Source organism: Emiliania huxleyi (assembly GCF_000372725.1).
Source record: "Emiliania huxleyi CCMP1516 chromosome Unknown EMIHUscaffold_12, whole genome shotgun sequence".
Lineage (NCBI taxonomy): Eukaryota > Haptophyta > Isochrysidales > Noelaerhabdaceae > Emiliania > Emiliania huxleyi.
This window is the reverse complement of record NW_005201392.1, coordinates 36,708-47,387: the sequence shown is the minus strand read 5'-3', so window position 1 is coordinate 47,387 and position 10,680 is coordinate 36,708. Positions and strand designations below refer to the sequence as shown.

General features: G+C 63.6%; 3 protein-coding genes across 3 annotated transcripts; all 3 read left to right on the top strand.

Moving 5' to 3' along the window:
* The first annotated feature begins 934 nt into the window (after positions 1 to 934).
* On the top strand, positions 935 to 2,200 carry EMIHUDRAFT_462224 (hypothetical protein). The gene is made up of 4 exons (XM_005790357.1): positions 935 to 1,083; positions 1,405 to 1,554; positions 1,645 to 1,839; positions 2,040 to 2,200. The coding sequence occupies exons 1-4, from the start codon at positions 1,021 to 1,023 to the stop codon at positions 2,184 to 2,186; spliced, it is 555 nt and encodes a 184-aa protein (XP_005790414.1). The 5' UTR covers positions 935 to 1,020; the 3' UTR covers positions 2,187 to 2,200.
* Positions 2,201 to 4,505: 2,305 nt separating this feature from the next.
* Positions 4,506 to 5,219, top strand: Lipocalin (putative Lipocalin family protein; the record flags this gene model as incomplete). Its single annotated transcript, XM_005790356.1, has 1 exon — positions 4,506 to 5,219. The coding sequence occupies one exon, from the start codon at positions 4,506 to 4,508 to the stop codon at positions 5,217 to 5,219; it is 714 nt and encodes a 237-aa protein (XP_005790413.1).
* A 704-nt stretch (positions 5,220 to 5,923) lies between these two features.
* Positions 5,924 to 6,796, top strand: EMIHUDRAFT_433504 (iron-sulfur cluster assembly protein). The gene has a single exon (XM_005790355.1). The coding sequence runs from the start codon at positions 5,959 to 5,961 to the stop codon at positions 6,421 to 6,423; it is 465 nt and encodes a 154-aa protein (XP_005790412.1). The 5' UTR covers positions 5,924 to 5,958; the 3' UTR covers positions 6,424 to 6,796.
* Positions 6,797 to 10,680: the final 3,884 nt, after the last annotated feature.

The window sequence follows — 10,680 nt, the reverse complement described above, 5'->3', positions numbered from 1 at the left end:
TTACTTTAAGGCCCTTGCCCTGCGAATGCGCACCCCCCTAGCTAGGGGTCAGGGCTCTCTAGCCCGTAGCCCGATGCCGATCATCCGGCCCGCTGGATGCGCTTCTCAGCTCACCGGCCCTGGATGTGAGGTTACCGACTGCACTCCAAGTGCTCCAAGTACAACCTGCTCCAAGTGCCCCCCAAGGGAGGGATGGGAGGACGGCAAGCCGCCACCACGCAGGGATTTTAAGGAGAGGGGTGTGATGCGCTAGCCGTCGCCCACCCTTGGGCGTCCGCCTCTTCCTATCCTATCTCTCTTCGCAGTCTCTCGCCGATTCTCGCTGCAACCTTCATTCATGGATCATATATGCCACCTCGCGGTCGTCCCACTCACTCTCGTCGTTCTCTCAATTTGTTGCTCTCTTGTCGCTTCTTCCTCTGTCGTCCTGTCGCGTCGCTCTCCTCTGCCTCGTCCTGCGACGGCGCCGCCGCCTGCCGCTCCCTTGCTCTCGCCTTTCGTCGCAGCTCTGCCCACCTCGCGGCAGAAAGAAAGAAAGAAAGAAAACAGACAACCCCTCGCGGCATATTTCCCGTGCCCTCACTCGTAATTCTTTTCCCAGGGCGCCCGCGGAGGAGGGTATGTCCTCAGCCTCCAGCAGCGGCAGCGACAGCGAAAGTTCCGACTCGGACCCTTTCGCCGAGGAGCGGCGGCGCGACCAGAAGCGGCGGCGGCGTGAGGCGGAGGACGAGGCGCGCGAGGCACGCAAGCGCGAGAAACGCGCCAAGAAGGAGAAGAAGGAGAAGAAGAAGAAGGAGAAGGCGTGCCGCTGTCGCAGCAGCACCCCGCCACACGCCCCCGCCACCTCACCGCGCCTGCTCGCCGCGAGCGCAGAAGCACCACTCGAAGAAGGACAAGAAGAAGAAGGAGAAGCGGCACAAGCGCCGCGACGGCGCGGGCGACGGCGCGGGCGACGCCGGCCCGCGCGGCGGGCCGCCCGCGGTGCAGTGGGGCAAGTACGGCATCATCAAGGAGGACCAGATGTACGAGAAGCAGGAGGAGTTCCTGGCGTGGCTATCTGAGGTCAAGGGCGTGCCGCAGGAGGCGTGCTCGGCGCACTGCTATGCAAAACAGCAAGCACCGCACGCAGCAGCGCAGCAGCACGCAGCAGCAGCACGCAGCAGCACGCAGCAGCAGCACGCAGCAGCACGCAGCAGCAGCACGCAGCAGCAGCGCAGCAGCAAGCAGCAACACCGACATACCATGCACAGCTTGCTCAGGCCCACCGCGGTGCACAGCAGCACAGCAGCCATGTGCAACAGCCATGTGCAGTAGCCATGCACAGCCGCCATGGACAGCCGCCATGCACAGCAGCCATGTGCAGCCGCCATGTGCAACAGCCGCCGCCACGCGCCTCCCTTGCAGGCGTGCTCGCAGCGCGACCTCAAGGAGCACTTCTCGACCTACGTGGAGGACTTCAACACGGCGACGCTGCCCGACGAGAAGTACTACAACCTGCGCACGTGGTACCTCAAGGAGCAGGCGCGAAAGGCGCGCGAGGGCGCCGACGCACAGGCGCCACCACCACGTTCGAGCGGACACGTCCACGACATGTCCACGACACGTCCACGACACGCCCACGACACGTCCACGACATGTCCACAGGCGAGCGCCGCCGCCACGTTCGAGCGGACGACGTTCGACGACGAGGCGGCGCGCAAGGCGGAGCTCGCGAGGGAGCGCGCCAAGCGGTCCGAGGCGACGACCGCGCTGATGGCAAAGGCGATGGGAGAGAGCAAGGGCAGCTCGGCGCTCATGGAGGACATGCGGCAGCAGGAGGAGGCGCGCAGGCTCATGCAGGCGCGGGGTAGAGACAGAAATCGCTGGGGAAAAGAAAGCGCAGGCTCATGTTCGCAGGGAAAAGAAAACGTCAGAGGAGCCCTTCCAGCACTGACGCCCGCGTCGCCCCGCCACGCCCTCTCGCCCTCCGCCTCTCCGGCTGAAGCAGATCGCGAGAGCTCGCCCTCTACGCTCACCGCTCCACACACACACGGCCGCAGGTTGCATACAAGACGGGCGACGAGTCCAAGGCGCGCGAGATGGCGCTGCGCCTCGACCCCAACCACGTCACTGAGGAGCAGATGCGCGCCACCTGGGGATCGGGCGCGGGGCCGCAGCGCAAGGCGCGCAAGCCGCAGAAATCGTGAGCGCACGGGTCCGCGTGGAATTGGAACAAGAGGTGCTACGCGTCCGACACATATTTTATAAGTATTCACCAGCTCGCCGCCGACGCGCCAATCATACTCGCATGCTGCGAGTCCTGGTCGGTAATCGCGAAGGATGGCTCTCCAGCTTTACCTCCGCTGACCTCACTGCCGCAACGCGTGGGTGGAGACTTTGTCCTCGGCCGAGATGTGCGGACGACAGCACTGTCCTCGGGTGTCTGCCCCGCTGTGTTTCACGTAAGCAGCTCGCCCTGACGCCTTCAAGCGGCAGCACGCTGCTGCTTGAGCATTATCACGGCACGGCCTCTGGGCCGGCGCGGGGGCCCCCGGAGGCACCGTGCGCCGCGCCGCAGTGCGGAAACGGGGCTCCGGCTCTACTAGTCTCTACTAGCACCAACTTCCCGATCTAACCCGGTCTAACAGAGGGCAGATTTGGAGAGATCTCGAGGAGTACATACAGATAGACCCTCTAACCATAAGAAAACTCCGACCTGATTGGTCGTACTGACCGCCGACAGATCACTCCAGACAGCAGACAGGCCGACGTCTGCACGCGGCTGGCCGGGCGAGAGGCTTGACACGATCCGACCCTGCGACCCTGACGCTGCAGCTCTAGCTATCAGACATGCACTGCTGACTGCTGCCACAATATGCGACCTGTGCTGGCCCACTTGGCGGCCTTCCCGGTCAGTGGTGAGGCGCAGTTCAGAGCTGTCGATGGCGCGATGCCGCACTGGTCCCACATTGGTGACACGAGACCACCAAGTTTGCCAGTCCAAGAGAGAGGCACCGGCGCTGTCCTGTGAAGGTGCGTGGTCCCTCCTGACTGCCCATGCGCGCGAGGCTGTGTAGGCATAGCCTCGAGAGTGCCAGCAGCCAATCCGAGGCGACGCGCATTGCGCCAGAAGCGTGCACACGATGGAAGGACACCTTCCTACTGGTCGTAGAATCAGGTCGTCACTGAATGCTTGATACTAAGGCCGCGAGCTATGCAGGTGATCAATTGTGCATCATGGCACGGTCAGCAGCGCCGACAGGCTGTCGCAAGGCGTGATAGCATGGCCGCAAGTACGCAGAACTCCCATGAAAACAAGTAAAAATCGCGAAAAAAGAAAAAAAATCCGAAAAAATCGGCGCCTGCGGCGGGCCGTGGGAACCCATCTCCCCCCCGCATGGACACCCTCTGGGGGCCCCGCGCCGGCCCAGAGGGCACGGCAGCCACGGGCGTGCTCAAATCATCCGCGGGAGATCACTGGGTGTGGTTGGACGAGAGTGGCTGCCAGTGTGAGGTCGGCCACGGGGACAGAATCGCTCTCACACGCGGCGTTCCTCCGAGTCGGACTGAGCCGCAGCCTACCACTCCGCCGCTCGAGCTCGTATTCACTCTCTGCTGGCGCTGCACCAAGGCATCGCTGCTCGCGCTGGTCACCGAGATGCGTAACCTCGCGAATAAGGAGGAGCACAACACAAAGGTAAACCAACTTGGACGGCTGGCGTTCGAGATCTTGCCGGAGCAGTCTGAGCGACGGCTATGTTGATTCGCGCGACATTGAGGCGCTCCGCAACCAGAAGGGTGTCGGCGAGTGGAGTGTGGAGCAGCGGCAGCAGCTCTGCGACACGGGCGCCTGTTCCTACCTCATGCATGGCGCTGCGGGCTCGGCGGCGGAAGTAGAGGGAGGGGCCGAGGGACCATACCCCCCCACCCCTGGCGAGGGCTAGTCTTGGGCGGTCAGGACCATACCCCCCCACCCTTTGGGCCGTGAGGGTACCATACCATACCCCGGAAAAAGTTGGAACCCAGGCGGGCGGTGAGGGCGGGCTTGGCCCTCGCCCTTTTGCCTTTATGAGCGATCGTCCACTTTGCATTGTAGAGGCACCACAGCAGCAGGGCGAGGAGAACCCACAGGCTCAATCGGCCAAAGCATTGGTTGGCACGGGCAGCCGTAAAGAAAGAAAGAAAGAAAACAGACACGCCAAACGAGGGATGGGACACGGGCAGCCGTAAAAAAAAGAAAGAAAACAGACAACCCAAGGGAGGGATGGGAGGACGGCACGCCGCCACCACACAGGGATTTTAAGGAGAGGTGTGTGATGCGCTAGCCGTCGCCCACCCTAGGGAGTCTGCCTCTTCCTATCTCTCTTCGCAGTCTCTCGCCGCTTCTCGCTGCAGCCTTCATGCCACCTCGCGCAGCCGTGTCGTAGCCGGAGAAAATCGGGAAATTCTTCCGAGGGAGCGCCGCGTTCTGCTTCTGGGCAAGGTGCTGGGCTCGGCGACAGTACCCCTCGTCGCTCCACTCTCTGATGAGCAAGCCCACCGTGCCGAAGCCCACCACAAAGTTCATCGCCGACATGCGTGAAAAGAACGCGCCCGTCGCCGAGAAAGCCTCCGAGGACCCTCCGGCGCCGGGTTGCTGCGGCTGCGCTTCGCCGTGCTGCTTCTCAACCCCCACGCTCACGGTCCTCGACGGCACTGAAGCCTTCGAGGCGGAGAAGTACCTCGGGAAGTGGTACCAGACGCATGCCTCCGCGACCGTCAAGTACACCTTCGAGCTCGGCGGGAACGCAGTCACGGCCGAGTACAGCGAGACCGACGTCCCCAACAAGATCTCCGTCGTCAACACCGTCCGCTGCTTCCCACGCCTCGGCGCCCTCTTCGGCAAGATCGGCCTCGGCTGCCTCTTCTCTGGCATCAAAATCAGCGGCTCTGCGGTGGGGACGCCGACCAAGGACGGGGTTTTCAGCGTCGGCTTCTTCCAGTGCTGCAGCACGCCCTCGTTTGAGCCTCCCGGCAACTACTGGATCCTGAAGCTGGGGCCGGTGAAGGAAGGCCTCTACTCGTGGGCCGTCGTCTCCAACGACACCGGCTCGCAGCTGTACATCCTCTGCCGTGACGTCCCCTCCTTCGTCGGCAGCGAGGCCGAGGCCGAAGCGCTGGCCTACGCCAAGGAGAAGGGCTTCACGGGCTGCTGCAACAAGCCGCTCCGCACCAACCAGCTCAACCCGCCGCCCTACTGATGCGGCTCAGACACGCCACGCGAGACGTGGGCGAGAAAACAGCACTCTGCTGTGAGCTCGCCTCTCGTAGGCTATATTGAGTTGCCCGGCGGCTCCCTCCGAGCTCCGTTCGTTACGCTCCACGTACGTACTGTGGTGTGCGACGGTGTATCATTCACTTTATGCCACTGTTGCATATCCGGATATGCAACAGTGGCATAAAGTGAATACACCGTCGCAATCCGGATATGCAACGGTGGCATAAACTGAATGATGTACATACACACACCGAGAGAGAGATTTTTAGCAATACCAATCACCGTCTCGCAAAACGCTCTGTTCCCTGGAAATTTCCGGAAACGCAAAGTGCTGGGGCGGACCCTCTGTTTTCCTTTTTGTTTTCCGGAAAACCTGGTTGAGCCCAATAGAGTTGTCGGAGTGCGAGAGAGATTTTAGAAAACCAACAAGAAATTCTCTTGTTGGGAGAGAGAGAGAGAGATTTTTAGCAATACCAAACAACTCTAACTTTGCTTGTTGGGAGAGAGAGAGAGAGATTTTTATTACTTGTTGGAGTGCGTGGGAAAAGGGGGGGAGGGGGGTGCACGCCCGTCCCCCTGCCTCGAGGCTCGAGGGAAAGAGAGAGAGACAGGGAGAGAGGGAAAGAGAGAGAGAGAGAGAGAGAGAGAGAGAGAGAGAGAGAGAGAGAGAGACCCAGCAGGCGCAAGTCGAGGCCCACACCGAATCGGCCGGGCTGCGCACAATGCTCCGCGCCCCCTTGAGTAGAGGCATGGCGTCAGCCGCGGGCAAGGTCGTCGTCGCGCCGCGCAGACGATCGCGGCTTGCGCTCCGCGCGCCCATCCAGCTCACCGAGACCGCCGCGGAGCGGATCAAGGAACTGCTCGACAGGCGGAGAGAGTCGGGCGGCGGTGACGACGGGCCGGCCGCGCTGCGGGTGGGGGTCAAGACGCGCGGGTGCAGCGGGATGTCGTACACTATGAACTACGCCACCGAGAAGAAGAAGCTCGACGAGGAGGTGGTCGAGCACGGCGTGACGGTGTGGATCGACTCGGCGGCGCTGATGCACATTGTGGGGACGACGATGGACTACGTGGAGGACGACCTGTCGGCCGAGTTCATCTTCCACAACCCCAACGCTGAGGGCTCATGCGGCTGCGGCGAATCTTTCACCACCAAACCGCTTGACATCGGCCGCGCTGACGGCTGACGGCGGCCGTGGCCACCGTTTCATCCCTCTTCAGATTTTGGATCCTTGCGGGGTCCTCGTGCGAGCGCTTGCGTGGCAAGGCACTGGGGAGGCTGCGATGGGGGGCGCCCGCCCTCCTCTTCCGCCTCCGCTGGCGCGTGAGAGATGCCGCACCTGTGTTTTGTGAGAGAGTGGCCTGCCGCTGAGCTGCTGCTGCACCAGCCCCCCCCCCCCCCCGCACCCACCCCCCTCCACCCCCCTCCACCCTGTGCAAACGACGAAGCCTGTGCCACGCCGATGTGAGTGAGTGATGGTGCTTGCGCCATGCGTGCGATGACCGATGTCCAGTGCGGTGCGGTGTGGTGCCTGGTACGTTTCGCCCCGGACTCTTAAGACCGCGACCCAAGCTCCGCGGTTCCGCTGCCGGGAATTCTTTTCGTGTGCGACAACCCGTGCGCCAACGCTGTGCTCTCGCTCGTCCAGAGATGGCCCTGCTCGACCCGCGCGCGCTGCCAGAGGTGCTGGGGGAGGTTGTAACTCCGGGCGTCCGCGTGGCGACCCTCCTTAATCGCAGGTGCCGCACCCACCACCGGCCGCTCGCACGCACCCCGCTCACACACAGGCAACACCCGCGCTCTCTCTGCGCCGTAGCGGGCTGCAACTCGGCTCAGCAGGGGACGGCGCGGACGGCGCCACCATCGCCGCCATCTCGTCCAAGGTCTGGCAGTCGCATGAAAAGGGCGAGGACGCAGGCGTGCCTCGCTCTTAGCAGCGGCCCGCCCACGACTTGCGCCGAAGAGGCGCCTGATCACCCGCCCCTAACGCCGCAGGGACGCTGGGCTGCCTGCTCATCGAGTGCTCGGAGGGACGTCTCGCCATCAAGAGCGTCTCCTCCTTCCTCGTCGCGTGCTGTGCCGGCGCGCAGACCCACCCTGCCACGCGCCGCAATTTGTTGTGCTCTCGCCTGCCTCGTGTGCGGCTCTGTTGTGCGGCTGCGTGCGCGGCGCGGGCGCGGGCGGAAGGGCGGCTTGCTCACGCCCCGCCCCTGTCCGGCGCAGACTCGAGCGTGTCTTTTGGAGCGCTCAAGGCCAAGGTGGAGGCGCTGCACGCATCGTTGCAATGGGCGCTCCAGCACATTGGCCAGTGACGGGGCAGGAATCGTCGCCTTTTGTAAACTATATGCCATGTGTTAAACTACAACGGATCACAACAACACGAAACCCGCGCGACGGTGGACGGATTAACGACCGTCCTGCGGAGTGATTCTGCCCCTCGTCGCCCTCGACGGGATTTTGCATATTCTGCATTCTGGTGGGAGAGAGTGATTTTTGTTGCATTCTGCCATTCAGAAATTCTGGTGTGATCGTTTGTTGTGCTGGTGACTGGTGTGTGGCGGCGTAAGCGGTACCTAAAGGTGAAATGTCGCGCGCAGCGCCGCGCCTCGCCCCAGCATCTCGGGTTGACTCGGCCAGACAAAACCCCGCGTGGCTCGTGGCGGCGGCGGTGGCTCGGGGCGGGGGCGGCGGAGCCGCCGCAAGGCGGCACGCGCGAGCCGCGAGGCGTCGAGAGCCGAGCTCGAACGGCGCGTCGAGGCTGGTGCGAGCGAGGGTGGGAGGGCGAGGACGAGTCGGAGGACGAGGACTTTGGGGGGGGCGAGGCGTCCGAGTCGGACAGCGTGGAAGAGGAGGAGGAGGAGGAGGGGGAGGAGAGCGAGGAGGAGGGGGGGGGCGAGGAGGGCGGGAGCGACGACGAGCCTCCGGCGGAACTTGCGGCTCCGCCGGCTCCGGCCGTCGAGGAGCAGGAGGTGGGGCCGCCGCCCGCCGCGAGGCGCGCGACCCGATCGTCGTCGCGCGGCCGACGGTGAGAGGCCAGCCGTGGTGTGCATGCGGTTGGGGTACGGGGGGCATTTCGGAGCAGTAGAAAGAAAGCAGGCAGCCCAAGGCGTAAGGGTGGGGTGGGAGGACGGCACGCCGCGCTTTAGTTGAGAGCACTTGGAGCACTTGGAGTGCAGTCATTAACCTCACATCCAGGGCCGGGGAGCTGAGAAGCGCACCCAGCGGGCCGGATGATCGGTGTCGGGTTACGGGCTAGAGAGCCCTAGCCCCGGGGGTGCGCGTTCGCAGGGAAAGGGCCGTAAAGTAAACACGGGTCTCCGAGGGTTGGCTCCGCGCTCTGGGTTTCCCCTAGCAGCAGACCGCCCCCTCTACTCGGAGAGCTATAATGAACACCAGACATGAACACGACACGCACTCTCACACGACGTCACCGCTCAGGGCTCTGGGCTGCAAATTCTTTTGTTCCGCTCGCCTGCTTGGCGTCCACCATCCTCCTGCCAGCTGCAGCGCCCTCGCCTGGCTCTCCGCGCACCTCGTGCAGGCATGCCTTCAACCCGCGCCTCGGAAAATGACGCTCGACGCGGGACTGCACTCCTCGGCTCTCTGCTCTCGAGCGGCGAGTCCGCCGACGTGATCCAGCACGTTCTGACGCAGCTCCTCGATTCCGCCAAGCGCTCCGGCGGCTACGGCGATCGCGGCAAGTGCCCGATCACAAAGCAGTACGCGAGTCCGCACTCGCAGCTGCAGACGCTGGTTCTCACTCTGAGCCGTGTCTGCTCCACTTGGGACGATGCGGTCTGCACTCTCCTGCACGGCGGTGCGGCGATCTGCCTTCAGCCCCGAGAGCTGCGCGTCATGAAGAGCAAGTCACATGCGCTCGACCTGACCGGCATGCACGACGAGTTTGTGCGGGAGCTGGAGTCGAAGCTCGGCGGCCAGACCGTCAGCGTTCCTTCGGGATACGACGAGGAGGACGATGACGTCACCATCGAGCAGCTGCCCTTCCTTCAGACCCTGTACGATGACATCTTTGGCGGTACGTATGGACGGCTAGCAGCAAGCCTGTGCAAGCGCACCCTTACGATCACCCCGTGCCTTCGCAGGGAAGAAGCGCTTCCTGCGCGCAGTGGACGCAGAGTACAAGAAGTTTCTCGTCGTCAAGGCCGTTGAGACGCTCGTGCGCGACCGAGTCGACGCCCTCGCCTTCGGTTCGACGGGAGAGTCGCTCACGGAGATGGAGTCCGAGGCGGTGACGCCCAAGAAGCCAACGAGTGCCATACAGTTCATGGTTGCGAGCCGCACGTACGCCGTCGGGGACGAAACCGTGAAGCGTTTCGTCGAGGATTGGAATGCACTCTCTGATGCGGACAGGGCGTCGTTTGCCGAGCTCGCGAAGCGGGACAAGGAGCGATACACGGCCGAGTGCGCGGCGGCGTCGCCTCACAGCTTCATTGAGGAGCTCGCCAAGCCGCTCAACCCCAAGGAGGCCAACGAGGTGCCGCGCGCGCCCAGCGCCATATAAATTGCCTATGGCGCTAAACCGTCGTCCCTGCCCTCAGCGCCCCCCCCGTCGTTCGTAGCTCGGCCTGCTGGGCAAGAGTCCCTTTGTCGTGCGCTGCCAGCCGACGCGCATTCTGGATCTGATGTGGCACGTGCACATGACCTTCCCGCGCAAGTACTCCGCTGCGTGCACCGACCTCATCGGCGCGGTCATCGACCACAACCCTGGCTACCTCAACCCCGAAGGCGAGGGTAGCTCCAAGCTCGTTGCGAAGCTCGATGCGGTCTACGCGACCGAGAGGAAGTGGAAAAACTACCCCTACGATCTCGGGTGGATGATTTCCAACCGCACGATCCAAGACTTCTGCTGGCAACTGGAGGAGAGCTACGCGGAGGCGTTCTTCGGTGATGCTGACTGTGGCTGAATACCTGCCTCGAGAACTCCACGGGGGATCTGACGCCGTGACGTGGGTGGGGGGCTGGAAGGGGCGGGCCGAGCGGGCGGGGTGGGGGGAGGGGGGGGGGGGGGGGGGTTTCCCCCCCCCCCATTCCAGGGGCTCCTCCCATGTGGCATGTCCCAAAGGAGGCCCCGCCCCCGCCGAACAAGGAAGCCCCCCCCAGGGGTGTGAGCCGTACAAAAGTGAGCCCCGTCCCCCCCCCTGGGCCTGTGGGCCGGGTCTATTTCCCGGCGGCGGTTCTTTTTTTTGTCGGAAGCGTGTTCTCCCCGGGCGCCCTCCCTCCCCTATACCTGTCCAAAGCGAAACGGAATGGCGAATGCCTCCCATCCATGGGGGCCCCCGTGGGCAAAACCCAAAACCAAAAAGGGGGGGGGGCAAAGAAAAATCCTCGGGCAAAAGCGCGTTTTCGTCCCCTGGGTGGAAAGGGGAATTTCCCAATCAAGGGGGGGGGGGGGCAGCCAGCCCCGTCCATTCGTTTCTTAAGG

Bases quoted from the DNA above. Each gene is read 5' to 3' on its own strand.
- EMIHUDRAFT_433504 (XM_005790355.1), top strand. From the start codon at position 5,959: ATGCTCCGCGCCCCCTTGAGTAGAGGCATGGCGTCAGCCGCGGGCAAG.
- EMIHUDRAFT_462224 (XM_005790357.1), top strand. From the start codon at position 1,021: ATGTACGAGAAGCAGGAGGAGTTCCTGGCGTGGCTATCTGAGGTCAAG. The intron at 1,084-1,404 runs GCGTGCTCGGCG...CCTCCCTTGCAG, and splicing joins TCAAGGGCGTGCCGCAGGAG to GCGTGCTCGCAGCGCGACCT. The intron at 1,555-1,644 runs GCGCCACCACCA...ACATGTCCACAG, and splicing joins GCGAGGGCGCCGACGCACAG to GCGAGCGCCGCCGCCACGTT.